This window comes from Arachis duranensis, chromosome 8 (assembly GCF_000817695.3).
Source record: "Arachis duranensis cultivar V14167 chromosome 8, aradu.V14167.gnm2.J7QH, whole genome shotgun sequence".
Classification (NCBI taxonomy): Eukaryota; Viridiplantae; Streptophyta; class Magnoliopsida; order Fabales; family Fabaceae; genus Arachis; species Arachis duranensis.
Genome location: NC_029779.3, coordinates 14,433,475 through 14,444,440, shown reverse-complemented (window position 1 = coordinate 14,444,440; position 10,966 = coordinate 14,433,475). Strand labels below are relative to the sequence as shown.

At 36.1% G+C, this 10,966-nt stretch overlaps 1 protein-coding gene across 2 annotated transcripts; it reads left to right on the top strand.

The window, feature by feature from the left end:
- On the top strand, positions 1–4,914 carry LOC107460964 (flocculation protein FLO11). 2 transcript variants are annotated; one of them, XM_016079397.3, is made up of 6 exons: positions 1–323; positions 440–632; positions 957–1,043; positions 1,353–1,739; positions 3,107–3,269; positions 3,937–4,914. In XM_016079397.3, exons 1-6 carry the CDS (start codon positions 262–264, stop codon positions 4,695–4,697), a joined length of 1,653 nt encoding a protein of 550 aa, XP_015934883.1. In that variant the 5' UTR covers positions 1–261; the 3' UTR covers positions 4,698–4,914. The 2 variants fall into 2 exon arrangements, with proteins under 2 accessions (XP_015934883.1, XP_020984521.1); XM_021128862.2 differs by having other exon boundaries at positions 437–632.
- Positions 4,915–10,966: the final 6,052 nt, after the last annotated feature.

The following is a 10,966-nucleotide window of genomic DNA, read 5'->3' as shown; positions in this document are numbered from 1 at the left end:
TCATAGCTTGCTACCAAAAAGTGCCAGCTGGCACACTCTGAATTCCGCTGTTCGCAATTTATATATAAACCCGAACAATAGGGGCGCGTGAGCTCCACCTTCTCAACGGTCTCACTCTGACACACTCTCCCTCCCTTCGCTTCCTTCTGCAACCTCTCTCTGCGGTTCTTCCCTCACCACACCACTTTTTTCTTCTTCTTTTTTCTGTTTCTGTTTCACAGTAATAGGGTTTTAGGGTTCATCTTCTTCCCGCACATTTCAATGCCGGAGAAGTCCAGGAAGGTACCTTTTACGGAACAAGACTCAGCAAAGCTCCTAGAAAGGTATTATTATTTATTTCTTTATTTTGATTATTTTATTTTATGTTGTTATTTTAGTGATTTTTGCGGTAAAGTTTGAGCATGATTGGGGATTTTCTTAATCTGTTTTTATCTAGCAGGTATGATGCAACGACGGTGTTAACTTTGCTTCAGGAACTTGCGCACTATCCTCACGCGAAGATCGATTGGAATGAGTTGGTGAAGAATACATCAACTGGCATTTCCACCGCCAGAGAGTATCAGATGGTGTGGCGCCACTTAGCCTACCGTCATGCCCTTGCTGAAAATCTTGAAGATGGTGCTCAACCTCTGGTTTGTGATTTTAGTTATATTATTTAATTATAAAAAGAAAAAAATTTCTTGGGGTCATAAGATGAAATAATAAAGTACATTCACTAACAGTGATCAAGCTGTAACTATGGCAGTGGTTATAGTTGAATTTCTCAGGGATATGAATCTATAGTTACCACTTGCAGGAAATAAAACTTGTCAATGCTTGTGCACATCATGCTAGTTCAGGCCTTCAGGGCCATATATCTTGTTGCCATCACTGACATATCTTTGATTGTACTGTCAGTTTCTCATTGATATGTTGTTATTAGTAATGGGTTAGTTGACTACCTCTGTTACTTACAGGATGATGATAGTGACCTAGAGTGCGAGCTGGAAGTATCGCCTCCAGTAAGTGCTGAAGCTGTGTCAGAGGCTGCAGCATGTATGAAGGTGAATATGCTGGCCCTTTACCACCCCCAGTTGTTACATTCTATCCATCAAAGTGTCCTATGATTTTGCTCCAGCACATGGTACACCTAGATGAATGATGTACCTGTACTAGGAACTTGGTATTGTTACATGTTTGGAACTCATGGATACTCATTGGTACAGAAATACAATTTGATTTATCTTTAAATGAAACAAACAACTAATATCCATCCAAATTTTGTCTTATATTTTACCTCGAGTCTTATAGAAGTTCCATTTACTATTTCTTTAAATATAACCTGTGTGTTTCCATGAATTGTTTACCATTAGGTAATGATTGCATCTCGTACGCTGAGTGAATCAACCCCTAGTAGCTCAACGATTGAGGCTCCATTGACTATAACTGTTCCGGTTTGCCGTGGATCTGGAACTCCTAGTGGAAGTTCACAATCATCTAAATTGATGCAAGGGACAAATGTTATTTTTCCGGTTACTGTTCAGAGACAAACACTGCCAACTGCACCATCAACAGATGGTGTTGAGACCAAGGGATTAGGTGGTGGCAACATGGCTTCCAAAAGGAAGAGAAAAGCATGGTCAGAGGAAGAGGACATCCAGTTACGAGCAGCTGTTCAGAGATTTGGTGAAGGAAATTGGGCTAACATGGCCAAAGGAGATAACTTTCCTATTAAGAGAAGTCCTACTCAATTGGCTCAGGTGGTTTTTCAACCCTCGATATTTATGATTTATGGGACCTTTATCAACTCCTATCGTTTTTTTTAGTTTTTATTTTTTTGATAAGAAAAGGAAATTTATTAGTGGGGGAGAGATTATTTTCTTATGATTATGCATGGGACTATATCATTGATCCATGAATGGCAACTTGTTCAGCATTAGCCTCTGTAGTCAATAGCGTTGCAAATTGTCAATTTGTCCATCAGGGTGGTAAAGATAGCGGTAAAAGAAAGAAAAAAGAAGTCACCAGGGGTTATGTCATCCAAATCCATGTTCTCCAACTTTTCAGAACCATTTTCCCCCTCTTTTGTTATTGTTTTGTTTTCTACTTTGGGTAATGGTATTGTTGCTTGCTTGTCATGGAACAGCCTGCTTAGCAAATTTCGCAAATGGTGGAATTTAGATTTTAATCCCTTTTTGATCCCGGAATTCTTCGTCGTTCACTCAATAATTTGTCTTTGACCTCACATATCACCAGGAATAACTGTTTGTATGCTCTTTATTATATTTGGATGGCATAGCCAGCCAGTTTCTCGAAATTCAAAACTTGAAGTTAAAATTATTCTGTGATCCCCGAAGTTTAAGTCCTGTGCATGTTCCTTGTTAGTTAATTAAGAGCTACTCTCTTGTAGGTTGCTACTTCTAAGCATTCAATACTCTAATTATGAACATTATCAAAAATTCTTTTTTTCATATGTCATAGCATTGCTTAATAAGCTAGAAACTTGCTTTAGGAATTATTTAAGTTAAATTTTGCAAGCTGATCTTATTCCTTGGCTATTGACAAATTGACCACTTGGTTTTGATTCAAAAAATGTTTTACATTTTACTAAAGTATGATTTCCTGATTTAGCAGCAAATATATATTGCCCAGCTCTATTATTGGGAGTGGGTTCTTTAGATTATTTCTGCAGCAAGTAGTGTTGTGCATGTTGAAACTAATAATGTTTTATGTATAAATGGAGGATTGCTTATACGAAAGAGAACGTGAATTGTTGCACACATTTAGTGCTTGTCTTGTTGTGGATGATGTGTTTGATTGGAATACAATGACTGATGGCACTGAATGTTTAATCCGTTGTCATCTAGTCAGGTCAGGATGTCTGGGTATAACCCAGTTTTCCCGGGTTCAAATCCCGGCAACGGAGTTACATATACAATTATTTATAGTTGGACAAGTATAATAAGTGTAATGAATCTTTGTTTTAGATCCAGAAAAAAATATTATATTGAATAGATTTTCCTGTGCCGATTGTCTTTGTGAATATTTAATGTGATCGCAACGCCTGTATTGACTAATTGTTGTCCACTTGTGCTACGTATTGTCATTCGTTCCCTGAATGTTGCAGAGGTGGAGCATTTTAAGAAAGAAAGATGGAACTGCCAATTCGGGAACCATCGTGACCAGCACAACTTATACTACTGCCGAACAACTGGCAACTCGTCATTCATTATCTTTAGCCCTTGATATGCCATTCAAGAAGTTAACTGCTCCTGGAACTGCTGATCAAGGTGATTCTCTTTAAGGCTTAACTTTCAAATATAGGAAAATGGTAATTGGTAATCATGCTGAATAACTTTCTATTATTTGTTTCTTAATTTTTATCCTTTTTGTCTTTGCACCCCTTGTCTTTAAGTCCTAATGAGCATCAGTTTCATGATTCTCAATGATGCCAATGATTGTGGATTTATTTAGTGCCGTTTCTGAGAAATGGATGTTTGTCATCGAGCTTTCCTCCAAAAGCAATCATGATAGTGGAAAGGTGTAGTACCTTGTTTTGCAGTGTGGTTTGGGCTTGTGCTTCTTTCGACTGCTTGTGGCATGATGCCCATATGATTTACCAATGCTGATTTTTTCTCCTAAAAACTGTTACTAAATGAATGTATTGATTTATCGTTTCTTTTCCTCTAAATTATGTATGTTTTTAGATTGTTTAAACTCTTGTCAGCTAGTATATCTATGGAATCTATCTAATATGAAATTGCAAATGCGGTCTACTTTGAATGAGAAAATTGGCATTGCTATCATATAGGTTTAACTTTGGCATGAGCAGAATAGCTAAATAGCTCAAGTTGTTGTGCTCCTGTGTTCTTTGGTTGTAAGCAACTGCTGCAAAATTAGCGTAATTCTTTTTAGTAATGTGTTACTTGAATAACTTCTGTTTTTTTATGATTGCAGCTAAGACATCCTTAACAAGTAAAACCCAAGTGCAACATACCACTACAGCAACAACAATACAAAGTAGTTTACCACCACATCAGCAATCAATGCTCAGAGGTAATCCAACTCCAAATCCTGCATTAAAAGCTACTGCGGTTGCACAAGTAAGAAATGCTGTGCCTGGAACAAGTATTTCATTGGCAAAACCATCCACTTCTGCTGGTATGTCTTCAGAATCGGAGGTACAAGCTCGCACTAGTTCAAGTGTTGCACATGTTCCCCCTCAGTCTGTACGCATTCCATCTCAGTCTGCACCTGCACCCTCCCAGTCAACTGCTCCCATCACATCTCCGTTATCATGCTCTAGTACCGTTAAAGCCGCCTCTTCTACGGTACCTGTATTGCCTGAGAAGGACAAACCCGTTACCCCTACCCTTGTGGTTAACAAAGTTCCAATAAAGCAAGAAGTTAATACTACAGATGAATTGCGAAATTCAAAGCCTAGCCCGGCACCAAAAGAGATGGTTCAAAATGATGAGAAATCAACTCAAGACAAGAGCATGAATATTCCCGTTAGAGAGAGGGTTACTTCTCTTGTGGGAAGTACAAGAAAGGAGGAAGTAGCAGAAGATAAAGCAGTGCCAAAAAATCAAGTCAAGTCTGAAGATGATGGAAACAAGGGGAGCCATGAGTTAGATAAAGAAAAGAGCAAAATTTCAATTAATGGAAGATCTCAGGATCAAAAGATGGATGAGAAGCAAGAAAATTTGCAGAACTAGTGACAGTTGGTTCAGTTGTTGACTGATTTAGCTTGTGCAAAGAATAGGTTTTCTTTCTTTTTATTGTTGCTGTTCTATAGTATGCTGAGCTCTAACTTTTTAAGGTCGAAGTCAACCTTAGGAATTTGTGGAAGATCACCTAATCATCTACAGCAAAATCTTGTAATATCTAGAAGTCTTGTTTGATGGTAAATATATTTTAATTTTTCCTTTGTTATTTAATAAGAGAAAGTGATAGAAAAAAGTTAAGAGAGAATAAATGATTGTTAAAAAAAAAAGACAAACGTTAGAATATCAGAAACTGAAAACATTAGAACATAAATTTTAGTTACTTTAACCAGAAAATTTCTATCTGATTATTTTGTTTTATTTCCATTGCCAAGCTACAATGCATGTTCCACCAGACCACCACCAACATCCATCACACACAAAGGAGGAAAATTTGATACGCATAAATTTTGTATTCGTAAGATTATGTCGAGCAAGATTATTATCATGGTAGAAGTATGCCATAAACGAAATGCGTTCTTGATTCATTTTTGGAACCTCGAAATTCATAAAGTTTTCCTGCAATGCTAAGCAAACAGATTTATGAAACAGTTATGCTCTAAATACAAGTTTTTGTGGTAATCAAATCTAATTAAATTGGTCCAAATTCAACAAAAAATCAACTTCAGATTAGGGAGCGCGTAAACACGCAATACAGGGAATAAGCCTCTTTATAGAGGAATTACAGAAATAGAAATAACTATAAAATAGGATAGAAGGAAAAAATACTAGCCTAAAATAAAGAAAAATTTCTAATCATATCCTTAAAATTAAGCTAAACCAAAAAAGAAAAAGATTTATAATTAATTCTATTTACATAAAAGATTCATGAAAAGAATTAAGAATTTGATTTTGATTTGATCTAGTCAAAACTTCTCCTCAAGCTGGCTTGGAGATATCATTCATTGACAGCTTGCTTATTATTCTATCAAAAGTCTTCTTGGGTAATCCTTTAGTTAGAACATCTGCTAATTGTTCTGTGGTTGGAACATATAAGATGTAAATCTGTCCTCTCTCAATCTTTTTCCTGATAAAATGCTTGTCAATTTCAACATGTTTAGTTCTATTATGCAACACTGAATTATGAGAAATAGAAATTGCAGATTTGTTGTCACAATACAACCTCATTGGTGGAGAAATGGAAACTTTTAGTTCTTGTAGGATTTTCTCTACCCATAGTGCTTCACAAGCCACTGCTCTAAACTCACCTTCTGCACTACTTCGTGTCACAACACTCTATTTTTTACTCCTCCAACTAACCAGGTTTCTGCCAATAAAAATATAATACCCAGATGTTGACCTTCTATCCATGATATTTCCAACCCAATCCGCATCTGTATAAGCTTCTATTTGAAGATGTCCATGCTTTTTGTAGAGTAACCCTTTCCCAGGCGACCCCTTCAAGTACCTTAGGATTATTATAAAGACAGCATCCATGTGTTCTTGACCAGGTGAATGCATAAACTGGCTTACCATGGTCACAACAAAGGCTATATACGGGCGTGTCTGGGATAAATAGATTAGCCTCCCTACCAACCACTGATATTTCCCTTTGTCCATTATATTTTCTGGCCAGCTGGCTTCAATTTTAAATTAGGCTCTGTAGGTGTTTCAGCAGCTTTATAACCAAGTAATCCCGTCTCTTTTAAAAGATCTAGGAGGTACTTTTGTTGGTTCATAAAAATGCCTTCCTTAGACCTTGCAAATTCAATTTCAAGAAAGTATTTTAATGAGCCAAGTTATTTGATTTCAAATGTTGCAGCAAGCTTCTTCTTCAAGTCTTTTAGCTCCAAAAAATCATCACCTGTCAGAATAATGTCATCCACATATACAATTAAGATGGCAATTTTATTAACTACTGAATGTTTATAGAAAAGTGTATGGTCAACTTGGCTTTGAGTATAACCAAGTCCCTTCACCACCATTCCAAGTCGTTCAAACCAAGCTCTTGGGGATTGTTTCAATCCATAGAGAGATTTCTTTAGTTTGCACACTTTATTCCTCCCTAGTTCAGCCTCAAATCCAGGTGGAAGTTTCATGAACACCTCTTCCTCTAGCTCCCCATTCAAGAAAGCATTCTTTATATCCAATTGATGTAAAGGCCAATTGTAATTCGCAGCAAGAGATAAGAGAATTCGCACAGAGCTGAGTTTGGCAACTGGAGCAAAAGTCTCTCGATAGTCTACTCCATAGGTTTGTGTATATCCCCTAGCTACTAACATAGCCTTATACCTCTCTATGCTTCCATCAGCATTGCACTTGATGGTAAAAACCCACCTACAGCCAACTAATTTTGTATTCTGTGGCAGATCTACAATCTCCCAAGTTTCATTCTTCTTGAGCGCATGCCACTCTTCCATCACTGCTAATTTCCACTTGAAATCATCTAGTGCTTCCTCTATGTTCCTAAGTTCAAACAGATTTGTAATTTTAGAAGTAAAAGCTCAATGTTTTTGAGAGAGATTTTGGTAAGAGACATAATTGGAAATAGGATGGTTGGTGCTGGTTTTGAGTACCTTTTTGGTGCAGGTTCTGGTTTCTTTCCTAAGGGCTATTGGCAAGTTATTATTAGAAGTGACAAATTCATATTTACTTGAAAGTTCCTGAAGTACTACAGTTGGACCGTCTTCCAGGTTTTTCAGATTGGGCTGGTCTCTTGTCTTCTTGGAATTTCTGAACATAACACCGAAGCTCCTTTTCTGATTGTGGTATTTCTTTTCCTGTTTGGATTCCAACTAATTCTGGCACAATTTCAGAATTGGTTTCCACATTTTGTTTTGCAATTGTTTCAGAATTTACTTGATTAGTGAAAGTTGTATCCTCAATATGTAAGATAGGAGTGGGTAAAGTTTCATGCAAAAAATTTTCTTTCCTTAAACTCCCCCTGAAGAGAATTTTTCTGAAAAAAGGTTTCATGTTCCAAAAAAGTAACATCCATGCTTACGTGAAATTTCTTGGTGTATGGACTGAAACATTTATAACCCTTTTAACTTGGGGAATAGCTAATAAAAATGCATTTTTCTGCCCTTGGATCAAGTTTACTTCGATACGAAGGTGTATATAAAAATACAGTGCAACCAAATACTTTTAAAGGTAAGTCAGAATGCAACCTACATGCTGGAAATTTTTTTTATAAAGTATCCAACGGTGTGCAATAATTTAACACACGTGTGGGCATTCGATTTATGAGATAGGCTGCTGTTAGGAAAACATCTCCCCATAAATACTTTGGAACATTACCCTCAAATATTATGGCACATGCTACTTAGGAAGATGTTTATTCTTTCTTTCAGCAATGCTATTTTGTTGGGGGTGTATTAGGGCATATAGATTAATGTTGAATACCTTTTTTTTGAAGAAATTCTCCAAGATTTTTATTAAAGTAGTCAATATCATTATCACTTCTTAATATTAGAATTTTTGTGTCAAATTGTGTTTCTACTATTGTTGAAAAATACTGAAAAATTTTTGAAACCTCAGATTTTTCATGCATGAGATAGATCCAACATAGTCGTGTGTGGTCATCGATAAAAGTTACAAACTATTTTTTTTTTCAAATTGAATTGTTATTTTTGATGGACCCCATACATCACTATGAATCAAGTGAAAAATTTTAGATGCATGATAAAGTTGAGAGTAATAAGGAGCTCTATGACTCTTTGAACGAATACAGCTTTCACATTTAAGTAAGGAAGAATCAATATTCTTAAACAAACTTGGAAACAAATGTTTGAGATATGGAAAACTAGGGTGTCCTAGTCTATTGTGCCAGAGCATTATTTGGTCCTTTATAGGTATATAACTTATACCACTAAATCCTTGAGCTATTTTATCCTCCAAAATATCCTCAAAATGATAAAGTCCATCCATCATCTTAGCATTGCCAATCATCTTCCCCGAGGTCCGGTCCTGAAAAATACCATGAGTGTCCAAGAATGTCACAACATAATTAGAATCCTTGTAGATTTTACTAATAGAGAGAAGATTACAAGAAAGCTTTGGTACATGTAGGACATTTCTTAGGTCAATGTTTTTGGACAGTTTAATTGTACCTTTTTCAACAATAGATGAAAAACTACCATCAGCAACTCTAATTTTCTCATTTTCAAAGCAAGGAGAATAAGTTTTAAATAAAGGGGAGAGGCTGGTCATATGGTCAGATGCACCTGAATCGACAATCCATGGTGCATTCAAGTTTGAGATGCAATTAAGGGACATAGGAATACTAAAATTACCTGTTTGAGCCAAAGAACCACTAGGAGTACTAAACACAGAACTGAAATTTAAAAGCCTTATGAGCTGCTCAACCTGTTCCTTAATCAATGATAATTTTTCAGCCTCATGAGCAGTTGGGGTGGAGCATATTTTGGGACCAGGTTTGCTGCCTTTAAGATTCCCAGTTTTCCATAAATCTTCTAGCAGGTTTCTCAGGTGTGATGAGGTTTATTGCAGTAGTCATACCAAAAATTGGAAGGGTGCTTCTGATTTGATGAACTTTTAAGTGCAGCAGGTGCTACTAAGAGTGCACTAGACTCCAAAGAAGTCTATTCAGTCTTGCCTTTTTCCATCATCACAGCTCTACGAGTTTTCTCTCTTCTAACTTCAGCAAATACTTCTCCAATTGAGGGTAGGATTGCTCTTCCAATAATTTTGCCACGAACTTCATCTAGCTTCATATTGAGACCTGCAAGAAACTAGAATATCCTCCCTTCTTCCACTATTTGTTGGTGGTGTTTGGCATCAGCGGCTGAATTCCACTTGTAGTTATTGAAGTGGTCAAGATTCTGCCACACCTACTTCAATGTGTGAAAATATTTGGTGACATTGTCACTCCCTTGTTGAATTCTCTAGCTTTTAGAGTAAGTTCATAAATCTGGGATTTATTCCCAAGATCAGAGTACATCTCCTTGACACTATCCCACAGTTCTTTGGCAGTGGTATAGCACATGTAGTTACTACTGATATCCTCCTCCATTGAGTTCACCAGCTATCTCATTACTATGGAATTTTCGGTATCCTACACATTATATTGTGGGTCAGTGATGTTAGGCTGGCTTCGCTCACTGGTGAGATATCCAATTTTCTCTCTTCCACGGATATACATCTGAACTGATTGAGACCACCTAAGGTAGTTTGACCCATTGAGTCGAAATATGGTGATCTGAATTGAATGGGAGTCACCACTAACTAGTATCCGTTGCTCAGATTTTAAATCTGATAGAGTAGAAGTGGTGTTCTCCTTCTATTCAGGATTTATGACTGAAGAACTATCAGCCATAGCTATAAATCAGAGGCACAGTGCAGAGATCCTGCTCTGATACCAAGTTGAAGTGTTTGAATATATTGTATTATCAAATATACAGGGAGTCAGCCTCTTTATAGAGGAATTACAGAAATAGAAATAACTATAAAATAGAAAAGAAGAAAAAAATACTAGTCTAAAATAAAGGAAAGATTTCTAATAATAAAATCCCCAAGATTAAGCTAAACCAAAAAAAGGAAAAGATTTATAATTAATTCTATTTACATAAAAGATTCATGAAAGGAATTAGAAATCTGATTTTGATTTGATCTAGTCAACACACGCGTTCTCGCAACTATTCACTAGCGCGAACGTTAATATGAAAAACGTTTCTTCTCCCTCGATCAAAATTGAAATGATCAAATTTCAAACGACGCTCAAAATCTTTGTGACAACTCAAGGAAATCTCAAAGCTATGTTCCAAATCTTCACAAAAAAAAAAACACAGAAACAGAAGACGAAATAGTATTGAAGGTACTGTTTATTAATCGTCCAATTTTTTCACTTTTCTCTTTCACATTTTTTTATCCAAAATACTAGATAATCATATTTCTGTTTATTTAGTGTATTCATTTTGTGTTTTTTCATTAAAATAGATATTATTGTTCTCATTATACTGTTCATTTGGTGATAACATTGTTAGGTCGGTGTAAAAATATTACGTAGTATTTTTGGTATAGTTTAACCTATATCTGCACGTGTTTAAGGGATTTGAATGTGTTTTTATGCATGTTTGAGTGTTTGCATGTTTTGAACTGAGTTCGTGTGTAGTAATCAGTAACAACTTTCGGTGTATTTTGTCTGAATTGATGTGCACTTGGTGTTGTTGTCCTGTTTTTCTTGTAACTAGGCAACAGAATGTTATTGTAGTGCTTCTGATGTTATTTTGTGCATGTTTGAGTGATTTGCATGTTTTTTT

Bases quoted from the DNA above. Each gene is read 5' to 3' on its own strand.
- LOC107460964 (XM_021128862.2), top strand. From the start codon at position 262: ATGCCGGAGAAGTCCAGGAAGGTACCTTTTACGGAACAAGACTCAGCA. The intron at 324-436 runs GTATTATTATTT...GTTTTTATCTAG, and splicing joins TCAGCAAAGCTCCTAGAAAG to CAGGTATGATGCAACGACGG. The intron at 633-956 runs GTTTGTGATTTT...TGTTACTTACAG, and splicing joins AAGATGGTGCTCAACCTCTG to GATGATGATAGTGACCTAGA.